General features: G+C 46.5%; 1 protein-coding gene across 10 annotated transcripts in view; it reads left to right on the forward strand.

Moving 5' to 3' along the window:
- The window catches only part of LOC119211549 (ELKS/Rab6-interacting/CAST family member 1-like), an 82,551-nt gene that overhangs the window by 43,656 nt on the left and 21,221 nt on the right, over positions 1–17,674 (forward strand). For all 10 annotated transcript variants that reach the window (XR_009942873.1, XR_005119770.2, XR_005119771.2 and 7 more), the window contains one exon: positions 3,971–4,131. Coding sequence is in view for 7 of the 10 variants with exons in the window: in XM_062560172.1 (XP_062416156.1) it covers positions 3,971–4,131 (161 nt within the window). In the remaining 3 variants the exon portion in view is untranslated. The remainder of the gene's footprint in view (positions 1–3,970; positions 4,132–17,674) is intronic.

Below are 17,674 nucleotides of genomic sequence, written 5' to 3' on the forward strand. Positions count from 1 at the left end.
TCTTTCGATGCGGTGATGCAACCAAAAAGAAATAGCACTTTGGAGGTGTATTTTTTTTGACCCTGGGAATCTGATGCAGCGGTAATGACGGGTTTGAACGGGCGCAGGGATGGAATATGTGCATGCGGTCTGGGTAGGTAGGTAAAAAAAAAAAAAAACTCACCCAGAACACCCAGAGTCACAAGCATCGGTCAATCTCATGAAGCCAGTTTCATGAGACCTCTGTGGAAGCCAACCTGCACTCAGACTGGATGGAGCGAGGCTCTCTGCAGCTTGTTCTAATGAAGACCGACAGCCGCTGGTGTTAGAGTTACGTGGTGCGTCTTTGGGATTACTCTTGATTGCGCTATTTGTTCCATCAGTGTAGCGTAGCCTGTTAAAAGCAGCAACAGAAAGACTCTCCTCCTCTGCAGGTCTCCCTTGCATCACTTCCTCAGCTTCCCCCGGTAACTGCACAGAACAACACGATGAGCCTGTGTTGTTGCCGTTCTCTTCTGTAAAGATTGCATCGAAACGGGCTGAGGCCATCGTTTTTAAAAAAAAAAATCCATTATCAGCCTAATTTGTCTAATCCTCGTGGTTCTTCAGACTCAGCGGGAACGCTAAAGAAAAAAAGAACTCCAAAGGGACTCTCAGTTCCCGGAGCAATTTGTTCAAAAAGAGGCTGACCCAGTAGTAAACTATGGGTAACTTAGAATTCCACATAACAAAGACCTTTGTGTTTACACAATAGCAACCATTGGCAGGAGAGAAGGAGACGCTGAAAAACCACATCCTATTTTAAAGTCCACTGGGACCTAATTTTCTCAGGCAGTCGGTTCCATCGGTGCAGGCCATGAACGGCCTGCGCGCGCCGAAACGCGGCCTGTGGAGGAGGAAGGCGTTGAAGCGTCGGCAGGCGGGCCGGCGAGCGTGAGACACTACCTGAACGCCAACAACAGTAACCCGGCCTTTCGCCGCCAAACGGCTGTCCGCACACACGCGCACACAAACACACACACACGTATACATCCTCTCGGCGCTACAGGCCCGCTCAAACGTGGCGGGGGAAGAAGCGCTAACTGCTGTTTAAACAGCGCAACAACCAGCTGGCATTCAGCGGGAGTCAGGTGGACGACGCCGCTTTGGTCGCCTGAATGGAAACGCGTCTCCACGTACACGGGCTGAATTGTGAATAAATATGTTTGTGTTCCCGCTCTGAGACTCTGCAATTACTCGTTCACGTAATGACTTATAAAACGATGACAGGGAAGAGGGACAATTTCCTCCCTTAATGAGGCACACACATTGCTTATTATAGCGTTGGCACACACACACACACACCTTCAATATGCCGCTGTGTGTGTGTGTGTGTGTGTGAGAGAGAGGGAATGTCCGACGGATAGGGTTCGCCCGGCAAAATTGGTTGACCGCAACCACATGAAAATAAACCAAACTTTTTCTGCTAGACGTGAGTCACCAGCGTGTGTGTGAGCGGTGTAGGAAGGTGTGTGTGTGTGTCTGTGTGTGTGAGCAGTGTAGAAAGGTGTGTGTGTTTGTGTGAGCGGTGTAGGAAGGTGTGTGTCTGTGTGTGTGAACAGTGTAGAAAGGTGTGTGTGTGTGTGTGTGTGAGCGGTGTAGAAAGGTGTGTGTCTGTGTGTGTGAGCGGTGTAGGAAGGTGTGTGTCTGTGTGTGTGAGTGGTGTAGGAAGGTGTGTGTCTGTGTCTGTGAGCGGTGTAGAAAGGTGTGTGTGTGTGTCTGTGAGCGGTGTAGGAAGGTGTGTCTGTGTGTGTGTGAGCGGTGCAGAAAGGTGTGCGTGTTCTTGTGTGAGTCAACAGTATGACAGTAAAAGCCGACCTCGGCTCCTCCAGCTTTCCGTAGTTCATTAACCCGACCATTTTAATTCTTGAACCCGATGCACCCTCGCCTCTCTCTCCTCCTTTAAGAGAAAGTTGCGCACACCCTCCCGCCCCCGCGCCTCCTTTTCCAGCCGGGCCTTGTCACTCCTCACCCCTCCCTGTATCCCTCCATCCCTCCATCCCTCAATCTCTGCTTCTCTGAAGTCGGCCAAAGGCCGTTCTATCCTCTCTTCCTTCTATGTCTTTCTTTCACTGCCCTTATATTCGTCATCTCTCCTCTCTCCTTTCCTCTTCTCCTCATCTCTCCTCTCGTCCCCCCTCCTCCCTCCTCCCTCCTCTCCTCGTGTCTTGTCTAAATTGCATATTTAACGCTACCCGTGTTTCTGACTGCTCGGTCTATTCGCGCTGTGTCTGCACTTTCTTTTATCTGCTTATCTCTCTTTCTCGTGCTTAGCATTTTTTCGACTTTGCTTTCTCTATCTCGTCTTGTCACTTGAGCACTTGACAATTTTTCTTTTTGTCCCCCTCCTCTCTGCTTTTCCTCCCTGCGTGTTTGTTTAATTCATACATCATCCTTATCACCTCGATGTATGCCCTATCTGCCTCTTTATTTTGTCCTCTAATACACGTCCCTCCTACTTCTATACCTTTTCTCCCCCCTTCACTCCCCCCATATCCTTCTTATGTCCACCCTCGATCATTCTCCTTTTCTGGACCCCCCCCCCCATTTCTGTTTCATACTCTCTCTTTCCCCCATTTTGTATCTCTTAATTTCTCCTCCCTCGCTGTCACCGTCCCCTTCCCTTCCTCTGTCTCTTGTCTCTTTGCTCTTTTTGTATGCAGCTCTCACACATTCCAATGCATGAGTTCACCACAGCCGGCTTTAGGTGGTCAAAGGTAACAAAAATATCCTCACAAACCTCACTCACCTGTGCTTCAATGTCCATTTTCATCATTCTTTCTTGTCTTCACTGCTCAGCGTTTAGTTTTTTGTTTTTTTGTTGTACTTCCCTTGTTCCTGTTTTCCCTTTAAACGAACGGCAGCATGGGACACAAATCCTAATTTACTGCCGCTGTTACTTTTTACGTGTTGCCCGGTAAATTGGTACAGCAATTTTGGAAAGCGCACAGTTGATTTGTTTGCTCATTCATTCCCGCATGCATTCATTAATTTATTCATTCATTGAATCATTCATTATTCAATTATGTACCCAGTGAACAAAATTATATTTTTTACCAGCAATGACTTTAAAAAGAAAATGAGATACTATTTGTCTTTATTTTCTTTAATTCTCGATTTCCATCTCTTGTCTACCCAATGTTCTTTTTCTGAACAGAGTGGAAAAAGAAAGTGTAATGTATAACAATATGATTTGAGATGTCAACAGATAAGGTCCGTAAGCTCCACCTTACTGCAGCACCTCCAAAGGCTTTTCTAGTGGTGAAGTAAAGCCACAGCATGGCTTGGCATTTCTCACATTGACAACCTGAAGATCACTTTTCTAAAAGAAGGTATCAATTCTAAAAGAAAGTAACAAACGGCAAAACATGAGAGGACCTTTTTTATTCAAATAACATCTACTCTTTGGAGGGAATAAAGGCATCCTTCCCTCTCAGTTTGAATGTCTTTAATCGGCCCCTCTGGCTCTCCTTTCGCTCGACTTCAACATTTCAGAGACGCTGGGAGTTTATACCTGGACAAGAGAGAAAGAAAAGAGAAAATGTGTGTTTGTGTGTGTGTCTGTGTGTGTGTGTGTGTGTGTGTGTGTGTGCTCTATTGGTGTCAGGCCAGGTCTTCTTCACGCTGTGAGACGTACAGTCACCTCATCACTTCAACCTCACAGACGTTAAACTGACATCTGTAAACCCAGAGAGAGTCATAAGTAATATCCATAAGAGAATGAGTAACAACGTACGGAGGGAAAAACGACACGATGTCCTGAGAGCGAGCGTCACATGTATAACAGGAAGGATTCAATCTTTTCCAAAAGCACAGAAGCTTTGGGATGCACACACACACACACAGATAGACACACACAGGACCAAACAGCACACACACACATTGAAGGAGAATATAAAACAAATACTTTTTTAAATGTCTGACAATATATTCTTGTGTGTGTGTGGGTCAGGTGGAGGACCTGCTGGTTGCCATGGAGAGGGTGAAACAGGAACTGGACGTGATGAAAGCCAAGCTGTCGTCAACTCAACTCTCCCTGGCCGAGAAGGAAGGTCACCTGACCGCCATGCGGGCCGAGAGGCGGAAGCACCTGGGCGAGGTGCTGGAGATGAAGTAAGGCGCAGGCGTTTTTATTGCTTCTGTTTCTGCAGGAGACGTTAGGGGATCGGGCCGCGATGAATATCTCCCCTCACTTTAACGGGGATGATTTCAGTCTGGACCAACCCCTCGGTCCGAGCCTCTTTGCTGTCACGGCAACGAAAGATGTGTATTTACCGCACTGAGCATCAATCAACACACACCGAGCGAGGGCTGACTTTCAACGCCCGCCCTGAATTTAGCAACTCTTACGGTATCTTCAGCACTTTCCCATGATGCCTCAGTGTTCCATGTCACATTGACATGATCTTCAACCGACACTTCATCAACTCTCTCTTTCCTCTTCCTGCTCCCCCCCCCCCCCCCCCCCCCGTCCCGTCCCCCTCTCTCTCTTTCTGCTTTTATCTCCTGCGTTAATGCAATAACCATGTACCGCTGTCGAGCCCCCCCATGTGATTGATGACATACACAGACACACACGCACACACTCATGCGTTCGCTGTAACTCTCTGTCAATTTTTATGTAATTTTAATAAATGGGTTTGCAGCTTGAGTGCAGCCGAGAGGAGTCCGGCAGTCCAAAGGTTTTTCCCCCCTATTTTTTATTTTTTTTGTTTCACATCCTTGCCGAGACCGTACAACGAGGTGTAATTTAGTGGAACGGCGCTCTGGGCGGAAATGGAAGCCAAAGAGAATGTCCGTGTAGGCATGTCCTGGCCATTTATACACGGCCTGGGACTGGATCTGGGATCTGTTACTGGGGTATGATGGGAAAATAAGGGGGCATGCTGTGTGATTTTCTACCGACGTTGCATTTCTTTGTTTTTTGAGAAAGACACAGAGTGTGTGTGTGTGTGTGTGTGTGTGTGTGTGTGTCCTGCAGCACATCCATTCGCCGGCCAGGTGAGGACGTTAAAGGCTGTTTTATCGCCCCCGGCAACGACCCGCGTGATTATTACAAGCCTCAGAGCATCAGAATGCGTGGCCCGAGTTTTCGCATGTGACTTTGCATGCGTGAGTGTGCACGTGTGCAAGCACGCTACGGTCTATTTATTTGGGGTCGGACTTGCCCGACGTTCCTGTCGGGAGAATATAGGCGTTGAGTTGAATATTTATGGAACAGGCTAACACACACACACACACACACACACACATTAGATTCAACAGATTCTGAGCCATCATTCTGCTTCACCGTCCCAATACGCTGGTGTGTGCGTGCTGGTGTTTAAATCCGTTGTGGTTAACATCAATACCCGACTCTGAACTATGGCGTGACCGCGTGTTTCCATACACAGATCACAGCTTCTGTCCAGAGACCAAATATTTACTCCCCCGATGTTTTATGCAGATATACAACCGCGCCGCGTACCTTCCATCATGTGACACATTTTTAATGACTTACGCGTTCACTATGCGATTGAAAATTATTTATTTGACATTTAGTTGTTTGGTTCTTTCGTACAGCAGTCGTGCATAGAGGTGGTGTATCTTCAGAGGTGTTGTGAAACCCCTGCAACGATTAGACAGGTTCTCCGTGGCGGTGCTTCTTGTGTTCGGTTTTTGATGTCGCCGGATTCAAATATTTGAGATGCAACCCTGAAGTGGCTGAACAAAGTAGCCGAGACAACTTTTAAATGCTGCTCCGTCTGCACAAGTACATTTTTCTCAAATTCTAATAGGGGTACATTAGGGGAGATTTTATCGACCTGGGAAATATCACATTTGTTTCACCTGCAGATGCTTATTGTTCCAATTCATGGGTGTTTTTTTTTCACAATGTGCAGCATTTGCATAATTCAAAGATGTTTTTCCGGCTGCAGCAGGGTGTTTTCCTCGCACATAGTTGGGATATTGCGTATTTGTCCGTCTGCTCCGTCTCGGTGGAAGCTTTTTCAGGTAGCTGCTGGATGCCTCGCTGTGAGTAATGCACATTACGCCGCCGCTCATATTTTTCACAAGACATTAGGGTTTGGTCAGCAAATACGTCATTTGCCTCTGGCTTTCCCTCACATGTAAAACACGAGATGTTTAAGGCGGCCGCGTCCCGGGTCTCGTATATCTCCGTGTAATGCATATGAAACTGTCTCTGCACGCGCAGGGCCGCCGTAACTCTTTCAGGTCTGATGTCTGACTCGTCGCCCGGTTTTACGCCGGCGTTGGGTTTAATGTTACCGTAGGACATGATATATGATACGACATGTTTCAGAGGTTTCCTTGGACGGAGTGCATGGACACACATTCACACTGTCGCTCCCACGCAGAAATGCATTGCAGATACAGCTGGAAAAGCGCCTCGCTTTCTCGCCCTCTGCGACTGCTTCCTTTCCTTCTCTCTCTCTCTCACACACACACACACACACACACACACACACACACACAGTCTGCAGAGTCTATCTATCTTGGTGCCATAGTTTTCACCAGCTGATGTATGTCTTCTTTACTCCGACACTCCTCTAACCTTGAGTCCCTGATGTGTATCTGTGTGTCTGTGTTTTGGTGCGTGTGTGTGTGTGTGTGCGCACGCCAGTGAAAACACTGCAGCGGTCATGTAGAAATAAAGAATGCACATACAATCACAAAAATGTGAATACACAACGATAGTGTGTAAATACACACACACTAAATCCAGGGACAGAATAAACACAAACACAACTACACAGATATACACACATGTGCCCTGCGCATCTTTCCCCCTGTTAAATTATGTGCAGCGACCTTCACATGTACACACACACACACACACTCGTAAAACACACACAGAGACATATATTCTTTGTGATATACATTAAACGCACATTCCCGCTTTCTTCCCTGCCTTAATTTGTCCTTTTCGGGAGGTGTGTTTGTCGCAGTCTGCAGGTGTGAGTGTGTGTGTGTGTGTGTGGGGGGGGGGGGGTGCGAGGGCGCGCGTTGCAGCCAGCTGGAGGAATGTGCTGACAGTGTGTGTGTGTGTGTGTGTGTGTGTTTGTGACAGCATATCCCAATCGGGCCGAATTAAAGCCCATTTCACTCTGTGCCGTTCTGCTGTACTGACATTCAACGCACATCCCTCCCTCTGCCGCTCTCTCCCTCTCTGGGTCTTTTTCTTTTATCTCACACACATGTATGTCTCTCTGGTTCAGGGATGTTTAAGACTAGCATGCAGACCGTTCCGTTTGTGGTTTTTGGAGAGTATTGTGAGAGAAAAGCAGTTTGTTAAACTTTTGGATGTCGCTGTAGGTTGTACTCCGGTCAATTTCATTCAAATGGCCCAAACTCTTAACCCTGCTTAAAATTGTTTCTCAATCTGCACAGCACCATCAATCATTAGACCGTCAATTTGGAGAAAAACTATTCTCAACCTTTTATTACGAGGACGATTGGTTGAAACATGACATCACTGCAGATGTTTGAAGCATCAAGAACAGCTGGGAGCTCACGGTTTATTGTAAAGTAAATATCATAATTTATTTAATAATCCCAGTTGCAGCACGGCCGCCCGCCCCACTGATATAATGTTACGGCAAACACTGCCTTACATTTATATCATGTAATAAAAAAAAACCTTCTTCATTGTCGGGGTTACAACGCCGCTGCTGGGTAGAGACCAAGAAAAATCAGGTATTAGGGAGGACGGATGTGGGGAAGAAGGGAGCAGAAGGCACCTAACAGGAAGAGAAGGGTGTAATACTGACAAGACGAGGAGAAGAAAGGCGAGTAAAAGAGGTCAGGGCAAGAGTTATAAATCTGTTTAGGCACAGGAGGGGGGGGGGTAGAGTGGGGCAGGAGGATAATAAAATGAAAGAAAAGAAGCAGAAATGTGTTTATGTCGGAGAGAAAAGGAGGGAAAGCAAAGAGGAGAAAGACAGCTGTCCGACAACAGCCGGGTGGAGCCGACGAATCGGCGGCATACTCCGACGCCCCGTCTCGCTCTCTCCTTCCACTCATCCATCAATCTTTTAGACTGTCATATATGTAATACAGATTTGTTTTTTGTTTTTCATGCGGGGTTTGTTGCTGATGCCTAGCGTTAACAACCTTTAAGAAGTTCATTAGCAAAGGAGAACACCGAAGCGTCCCTCAGAAAAGACTCAACAGTTGTGTTGGCGAAGCAAGTGAGTCCCATTGCTTTAGTTTGCTTCAGTAGGGAAATCAAATGTATTTTAGTTGTGAGTGTGTGTGTTTGTTTGTTTGTGTGTGTGCGTGTGTGTGTGTGTGTGTGGGAGGGGGGGGGGGGGGGCGGGGGAGTCGTTTAGCGTCTAGAATGGGGACACTTTAAGTGCGTTTGTGTGCTACACACGGAGCGTCTGCCGCCTCCTGCAGCGACGGCCTCGGCCGATGCCTCAAGGTGAACGCCGTAAATCCAATTTATTTCCCCTTCGCTGCTCTGCTCTTTGTTTTTTATCTTCCACCAGGGCGTCGCTCGCTCCCTCCCTCCCTCCCTCCCTCCCTTCATTCCTGCCGTCCCTATGCTCCGCTTCCACCTTTCCCCTCCCGCCTCTCCATTCGGAGCAGATATCGCTCTGGAAACGTAATCATCCTCTGAGCTTTGGTGGCTGTGTGGCAGGCCGCATCCCTCACTGTCGGCGCGGTTGTCACTACATACTGAAGATAATCGCGTTTTGTGCGTTTGTGTGTTTGCGTTTGCATCCCTCTGTTTGTTCGCATGCGGCCAAAGATCTTATTTTACGATGGAACGACCGCTCTGCCCCTTACAGCCGGAAAGCCATCGGTAACAGTGTGACGGCATGCGTAAAAGATGCACACAACACACACACACAAAACACACTGGCAATGGCGGCTATCCCGTCGCTAACACGAGAAGTGCATGTTGCCTTCAGGAATAAGACACACACATACACAGAGTCTCTTACAAAACCAGATGAGGCAGCATGACAGAAGCTTTCACTACCAGTGGAACATTTGGAGATGTATACGCGCACAAACACACGCGCGCACATACACACACACACACACACAGACATCCTCCCACACAAATGCACATACGCATGCTTATGGCAGCGGAGACAAGCACTCTCAAGATCCCCAGAGAAATGAGATTAATCCACAGTGTGCCAAAACAAGTCTTGTGCGTGTGTGTGTGCGTGTGTATTTGCTGTGCAATGGGTGTGTATGACAGACGCGTTGAGGGCTTAGTCTGACAACAAGGGGCACGCCGCTTTGACACCGAGTCTTTACATGCTGAAATCAGGGCGCCTCGCTCTACGCCTCCCTTCTTTTCTCTCCATTTGCCTCGCGCCCTCTGCACTCGCTTTTCTTGCCCTCTTCCCGCCAACTCCGGCAGTCTGCGTCTCCACTTTTTGGAGTCCTCTCCCTCGCGAGAGGCAGAGGTTGAGTCGGGGAAAAAACAGAAGCAATAAAAGATGTGGCCCAGTTAGACGTTGTATTCAAATAACAGGGCTCACTGAAGCCTTGCAACCCAGTGATCTTCTGAATATACAGCAGAGAGAAAGAGAGAGTCTCCCTTTTCTACACTGCTGACTCGTCTGTGTTGTATTTTCTATTCTTTTTGCCATATTTCATGTGTAAGCTGTGTATTTAAGAATGCAATACTACTGTAGGGTTGCAAGATTCCCGGGAATGTTAATCTTTCCGTGGGAAAATAACGGGAATATTCCGAAATGAACAGGAATAAATGAGAATTAATGGGGTAATTTACTGCATTTACCCTGCCAGAACATTTTGTTTTGTCATGAGCAAATATTTATAGAAAATTTTTTAATATAATAATAATAATACTTTTCTGTGGACATACATACATCCTAATGTATACAAATGAACTTGGTATTAAAGTGAAAATGGCTTCAGTTTGCCCAGTAATCAGTATGCTCGATTATGACAGAGACGTTCAAAGAGAACCGAGCGCTGTATGTTTACATTCACGTTCCTGGCAGACGACGTTCCCGACAGGCTGCCACCAGGCTCCAGCTGCACTAGGCTCGCACACTCCTCTTCTCAACTGCATTTAAATGCTTTTGCAAAACAACGTTTGCAACAAAAAAATGTATAAAAAAAAATAGGTCAAAATTCCTGAGCTTTAACTTCCCATGAAAAGTTTCCGGAGATTTTCCGCCCCTTTTGCAACCTTAACTTCTCTGTCACGCTTATTAAGAACGCTGAATGTGGGGGGGGTAAAGAAGGGGATTCAAAACAAGCACGAAATGTCCCGGCCGATGGGAGGGAACAAGAGGAAAACCGTCCTCAGCTGATTACAGCTTGTGAGTCATCAAACAACCAGCTATGTTGATAAAACTGCGGCACGCCGACCAGGAGCGTAGAAGGACGCACTGAAAAGTCTGAGGATCGATTTCAGCTGGAGGGAGAAACTCTGATTTATAACCCCACGACTCACAGTAATCACAGATATAAACTACCGCTTCACTACAATGTCCGCGATGTATTTTCATTTGAAAACTTCACCCTTCCTAATGGGAGCGTTGGCCCACAGCGAGGTCCTCCGAGGAGAGGATACGTGCGGTGGACAAAAAAACTGAGCACATGAACGTGTAAGATGAAGTAAATGGGGAGAAAAACATTGTGTTTCATCAAAGTAAAAAAAAAAATATGCGGCCACAGGTGGAATTTGGTTTGGTTTAAAAATGAAAGCAAAAAGCGTGAGATGAAAAGAAGAAGACTTGACAAATAAATCATGAAGTGCATGAGCCAAAAACCATCAGATGTTTGAACCCTCCTTTCAAACTCCTTTTATGTTCTCATAACAGTGGCTGAAAGCACAGGAAGCTCATCTTAATTTACTCTAACTTCTGTTGGAATGGAAACCTTCAACTTCTGGGACTCGCGTCTCTGTGAACTCTCGTCAGTGTGTGTGTGTGTGTGTGTGTGTGTAAGCGAGGTCACTTCTGAGTCACTTTGTCTTCATCCACCGCCGATGTTTCTGAGCACCTTGACGCGCGAGTCGGTGGAGCGGAGCCGCAACACAGGAAGTGTCTGTCACTCTCACGCTGTCAAATGAAGCAAAAATGTGTGTGTGTGTGTGTGTGTGTGTGTGTTATGCCGACAGATTGTCAGCAGATGTCTCGGTCCCCGTAGCACAGTGTGGAAATAGATTTACTGTAAAGAAGCCCAGTGAGACAAAGCTACATCTTTAGTCACACTGTGTGTGGGTGTGTGTGTGTGTGGGGGGGGGGGGGGGGGGGTGTGGGGGTGTGTGTGTGGTCCCATGAAACGAGCAAGCTCCCCCGCAGACCATGGATGATGCATTTTTACACCTTTGTTATTAGTCAAGGTGTGCGCTTTTAAATATGTGTGTGTGTGTTTTTGGAATGTCTAATACACAACGCGATAAGTTGTATATGGATATTTGTGTAGCTGCTAAAAAACTAGCAAACCACTTCCACGTTTGGATTGTATTCACAAGTAATCAACGCAGTTTAGTGCTCTTTAGGTTTTCCAAACCCACCCGCTCATCGCCAACAAACATGCATGCCCACGTATTAAAATAAGTACTCTTTTTTTCAGTCCAGATTACGTTCCGATTATGTGTGTGTTAGTGTGTGTGTGTGTGTGTATCTGTGTATGTGTGAAAGAGAGAGAGAGACAAAGAAAGGGAGAGGAGAGGGAGCAATAGATTTTTTTTTTTTTTAAGAAAAAAGGGAGCGAGAATAGAGGAAATGTGTCGAGAGCAGATCCTCATTCTGTCATGCAGTGGTCCCACCTGCCCTCCTCTCTCCTTACTGCCTTTGTCTCTTTGCCTCCCCTCAGCGCGACTCCCCCCGATCCCCTCCCCGCACCTCCTTCCCGTCTCTTTGATTTGTTTTCCCTCCAAATCCTCCAGTTATTTTATTCCCTTCCCTGTCAATGTTTTTTTTTTGCTCTGTGTGTGTGTGTGTGTGTGTGTGTGTGTAAACCTCCTCGCTGTCTTTCTTTAAGCCTCTCTGATGTACAACAGCTCCTTGAGGGAAGCTTTTCTCTTCCTCTCAAACACACACACACACACACACACACTCACACGCTCACACACTTATCCTATGCACCATGCTTTAACCTATTTTCCTCACACTCTTTCTCTCTTTTTTCTGTCTCTCGTCCCATCTTCCACCTCCACGCTGAATCATTCATGTCTAATGTCTCTGACCCACTTCCACCTATGTTTAAGACACAACCACACACACACACACACACAGCTTTCAAAAAGATCTCGCCATGTCTCAATTATATACATTTTGACACAAGTAATGATTTTTAAAAGTCTAAAACATAATACATATCTCACTTTATTACAATGTCCATTAACAAGTCAACTTTCCCGATCAGAAAGGACAAAAAAGAATTCTGGACTACATTCCTGATCATCATTTGATCATTTTTCGGTATCTTCACCTCGTACCCTCGTTGCTTTGATGCGTTCAATGTGGCCCCTCGAGAGCAATCCAAGGGTTTTGAATGCACACAAAAACTGCAGAAGGTGTCCATCATTTTCTCTCATAACTTCTGTTGTGATCCAGTGAAGTGAAACTTTGTGTTGGCACTTTTGCAGCAGAGAGAGAGCAGTAAATGTTTTACTATAAACCAAAGCTTTATGGGCTGTCTCTACTTTGATGCTGCACACATGGCAGGCCAGCACTAACAAATGTTTCATAAAAGCTCTGATCTATGCATTCATTGACCTGTGTGTTCTCTGGTAGGGCCATAAACCAGTAAGTGTGGGTCTAAGTGTGTGTGTGGGTGTGTGTGTGGGTGTAAGCAGCACAGCCTTACTTTAGTTATACTATCTGCTCCATCTCATATACTATATTAAGGTTCTTACTTTACTCTTTCCTTTTCCTCCTCAATATTTGGAGCTGTGAGGCAAAGCAGCTGTTCACACCTGAAATGTGTGCGTGTGTGTGTGAGAGACAGGTAGATAATGTGTATGTGTGCAAGAGACAGGTAGAGAAGGTGTATGTGTGTGAGAGACAGGTAGAGAAGGTGTATGTGTGTGAGAGACAGGTAGATAATGTGTATGTGTGCAAGAGACAGGTAGATAAGGTGTATGTGTGTGAGAGACAGGTAGAGAAGGTGTATGTGTGTGAGAGACAGGGAGAGAAGGTGTATGTGTGTGAGAGACAGGTAGAGAAGGTGTATGTGTGTGAGAGACAGGTAGAGAAGGTGTATGTGTGTGAGAGACAGGTAGATACGGTGTATGTGTGTGAGAGAAAGGTAGAGAAGGTGTATGTGTGTGAGAGACAGGTAGATAAGGTGTATGTGTGTGAGAGAAAGGTAGAGAAGGTGTATGTGTGTGAGAGACAGGGAGAGAAGGTGTATGTGTGTGAGAGACAGGTAGATAAGGTGTATGTGTGTGAGAGAAAGGTAGAGAAGGTGTATGTGTGTGAGAGACAGGTAGAGAAGGTGTATGTGTGTGAGAGACAGGCAGAGAATGTGTGTGTGTGTGTGTGTGTGTGTGTGTGTGTGTGTGTGTGTGTGTGTGTGTGTGTGTGTGTGTGTGTGTGTGTGTGTGTGTGTGTGTGTGTGTGTGTGTGTGTGTGTGTGTGTGTGTGTGTGTGTGAGTGAGTGGGAAAGAGAGAGAGAGAGCCAGCCAGCGAGGAGCAGATGAGAATAAAGGCCCAAGTGCTCTCTGGCTGTCTGCCCCAGGACAGAAGCTGTCAGCTGGGAGAGAAATACTGCTCTGCAGGGTCCCACTCTGGAGACTCTAAAACTAAACTATTAGCTGTGTGTGTGTGATAGAGAGAGGAAAATGGAGAAATTGAAGTGGGAAAACAAAGAGAGAAAGACAGGAGGAGGAATTAATAATGGATTAATTGTATATCCCCACGTACATAGTATATTATGCACAGTCATGAACACTAGTCCCAGAGACATTTGTGAGTGTGTGTGTGTGTGTGCGCGCATCTGTGCGTGTGAGGTCTGTCGACTAAAATCTACTGAGATATCTGGCCAAATACAGAAATAAAATGAGAGATGGTTTTAGGAGAAAGGTGTGTGTGTGTGTGTGTGTGTGTGTGTGTGTGTGTGTGTGTGTGTGTGTGTGTGTGTGTGTGTGTGTGTGTGTGTCTAGTCAGCATCAGCAGCCACTGAGAGCCAGCTGTGCCCTCCCGTGTGTCGTTCCTCTCATCTTTTGTCAGCTCTCTTTTACCTTTTGAAACCATACTTTTCCTTACTATTCAGTTCTATTCCCGGCCTTCTTTCCTCTCCTTTGCTTTCTGACTGACCAGAACAGTGAGAATGTGGACAGGAGTCGGGATTGCACGCTCGGCATGTTTATACAGTTCTGCGCTGAGTTTACCACCCTGCAGAAAATGTTCTAATGGATTCATTCTTTTTAAGTATGATGGTGGAACTCAATGCTAATGTCAGCTGTAAAACCAAGTGTGTGTGTGTGTGTGTGTGTGTGTGTGTGTGTGTGTGTGTGTGTGTACATCGAGCTTGGAGTGTGACTACTGAATATTGTACATTTTGTTTTGCATCAACTACGTTTAACTTTATCCTCATCAGGCTACTCAGCTGAGGCTGATCGTACCCAAATGACCACATCCGTTCCTCGACAAGACCAATCAATCAATCATTTAAAAAAAGTAAAAATGTAGCTACACGTGTCAGTAAAGTCACGTTTCACAGGCCTCCAATCAGGCATCTCACACATTCCCCTGTCCATATGTCAGAAGGACAGATCCACGACATGCTGAATATAATTATATTTTCAGTCAAACCTTCCAACGCAGAAATGAGGTCGAGCTTGACACGCACGATCTCCTACGGGGGTTAAAGAGTAAACTCTGGCGTCCTACGAGCCGTCTCCTGTGTACCGAAAACAATGGAGAGCCGCTTTGTTCCGTCAGAACGGGAGAGCGGAGAGGGGATTATTTCTGAAATAGCTCTGTGTTTGTCTTAGACGGAGACTGGCTAATGTCACACAGGGCTGGATCACACACACGCACGCGCACACAAACACACACACACACATGCTCCGTATAAAGCCTTGAATACGCACACACAACTATTGAACTTTCACAAACACACTTAAACGGAAATACGTACAAGCACACCCTCAGGAGCACACACCCACCTACAGGAGGACATGCTGTAACGAACACACGTATGACAACTGTCACACACACACACACAGACACACACACAGACTGTAGATTGCAACGCAGGGCGACGGCATGAAAGAGATAACGCAGCACACACAGGAAGCCGCTTTCGTGTGTGTGTGTGTGTGTGTGATCTAAGACCAGACATTAGTGTTCCAGATAGAGTGAGGGGCCTTAAGTGGTTTTAGGAAGGAGAGAGCCCCCCCCCCCCCCCCCCCCCCCGTGTGTGTGCGCTTGTGTGTTGGGGTTGGGGTTGGGGTCAGGTGCCTGGTGCGTTTGCAGCCCGTCTGCTTACCGTCAACCTTGTCGCCGGGCGCGATGACATCATGGCACACGACCGCTGAAACGACGGAAAGAATGCCCGCCGCCCGCTTCGAGGGCGGGGAGATAGGACGAGGGACGGGGCGAGAGGTGAAGGGAAGGAGATGAGAAACGCGAGGTGGGCGAGACACACCGATAGAGAATGGGTGAGAGAGAGAGAGAGAGAGAGAGCGCCCGTGAGGAAGGGGGAAGAGAATACAACGTAAATGGAAACTTGTTAAACTGAATAACCTGTGAAAGGTTCATGTAAATATTTGACTGTTTTACTACTCACCACCATGACCAGATGGCATGTAATAGTAGTTCAGCCTGATGCCAGTTTTCTACATTCTTTCACTGTGTCTTTGCACAAAATCATGAGTGTCGGGGTTTTTTGGATGAACAGAAAGGGATTGTTAGCTTTTCTTTGGGGTAAAAAGAAAAAGCCAAATAACGGCCAAGCTCTGTAGGCATTATTGAATGATTCTGCACCTCATAATTTACATCCAAGGCCAATGTTCAGTTCCAAATAAAGTATGAGTTTGGAGCAGCTTGGCGTGGTGCAACTTTAATGCAAGGACCAGAATTTGCGTCCAGCACCAGGTGTACGATTGAGTGCCGTGATGTTCTCCATGAACAGATGGTGGTTTTTGTCCACGTTCAAGGAGGCATTGATTGAATGCAGGGAAACAATCTGTAATGGTTTCTCAAGTACAATGTTTAAAATGACCTTGCAAACTGGCTACTTCATAAACAGCCGGCCCCGTACACGTCGTTGCTAATAGGATGGTAAACAATAGACAACAAGAGAGGCTCCATCATTTTTGACTGGTTCTCAGATAGAAGCCTAAATCTGTTTACAACCCCAACCAAGTGCCTTAGTCGTTATTTGCCACAACACAACTTTTCCTTAAGTCGGCATCCAAACGGAATCCAAGGGCCAGAAGCGTCATGCCACTCAACGCTCAGAATAACAAGTCCTTCCTGGGATGCTTTTAGAAAGAATGCTGCTAAAACAAATGGAGTTGCCAAAATAAGGAACTGTGGAGATCTTTCAGTCACCTGTTAAACAAGGTTTTTACTGTTGGTAGACCTTCCTTTATCCTCCACATTGCTGCAGAGAGGGGAGACTTGAAAGCAAAGTTACAGATCTAAGGCTTCGTATCCACTGGGGACCTTCCCTCCACGCGGTGCCTTTTGTTATTTTCAATGTTAAGGACACATCGCCAGCAGAGCTGAGAGCCACTATGTTTTTTAAGAGCCCTCTGACAGTCGAATTATCTAAAGATTTTGCAAAAGAGAGCTGCACTTGAAGCTGATTTTAACGATCACGTACTAACAGCGGTATCCACAACCAGCACTTGTCATGAGCATGTGTTTAGCTCTGGCCAAGGAGAGAGTAAGTGTGCGTGTGTCTCTAGGTGTGTGTGTGTGTGTGTGAGTGTGGGTCGTACTGAGATGAAGGGAGAGGCCCAGAATGAGACCAGTGCATCTGGAACAAATATCATTTTATCACCAGGGTTTAAAAGCGCCATGTGCTGGCAGGTAACTCTCAGATATGGCATAAAAATGGACGCACTGTTAGCTTTAACAAGACTAATGTTCCATTAGCTTCCCCGTGTGTGTGTGTGTGTGTGTGTCTTTGCACACGTGTGTGTGTGTGTGTGTACTCCTATGGGAAACTGGAAGGGGAAAGACTGTCACAGTGTTCCAGCCTCCCACAATGTTGAAGTAAAGGAATCACTCGAGGGCCTCGACTCCCTCCCCGCTCCTGACAGGACTGCTGCAGTCCAGATGCATGATGGGACACTCGTGCACCGACAGTGTGGCCAGTGAGGTTGACCAAAGAATCTGAGGGTCTTCACACAGTCCAAACATGTAATCTGTTTTCAGTTAAACACTCTCATCACAGCATTCCTCGCTGCACCGCTGTATCTGTATCGTCGTGTGTGTGTGTGTGTGTCTGTGCGTGAGAAAGGGAGAAACATTGTGTGGAGTTGTGTGCTGAGTAGAAAGGGAGAAAGTGAACAATAAAATCTGGATGATTGTACGTCCCTGTGTGTGTTGCTGTGCCTCTTCGCGCATGCTTATTTTAGGTACAGTGGCGGGGTGAGTGCATTTCGAGTTGAATATTAATTTTGTTAATATTGCAGCCTCTTGATAAATTACCTGATTGCAAGGGTACAATGCGTAAACGGGCATTAGTG

The sequence above is a fragment of the Pungitius pungitius genome, chromosome 2 (genome assembly GCF_949316345.1).
Source record: "Pungitius pungitius chromosome 2, fPunPun2.1, whole genome shotgun sequence".
NCBI lineage: Eukaryota > Metazoa > Chordata > Actinopteri > Perciformes > Gasterosteidae > Pungitius > Pungitius pungitius.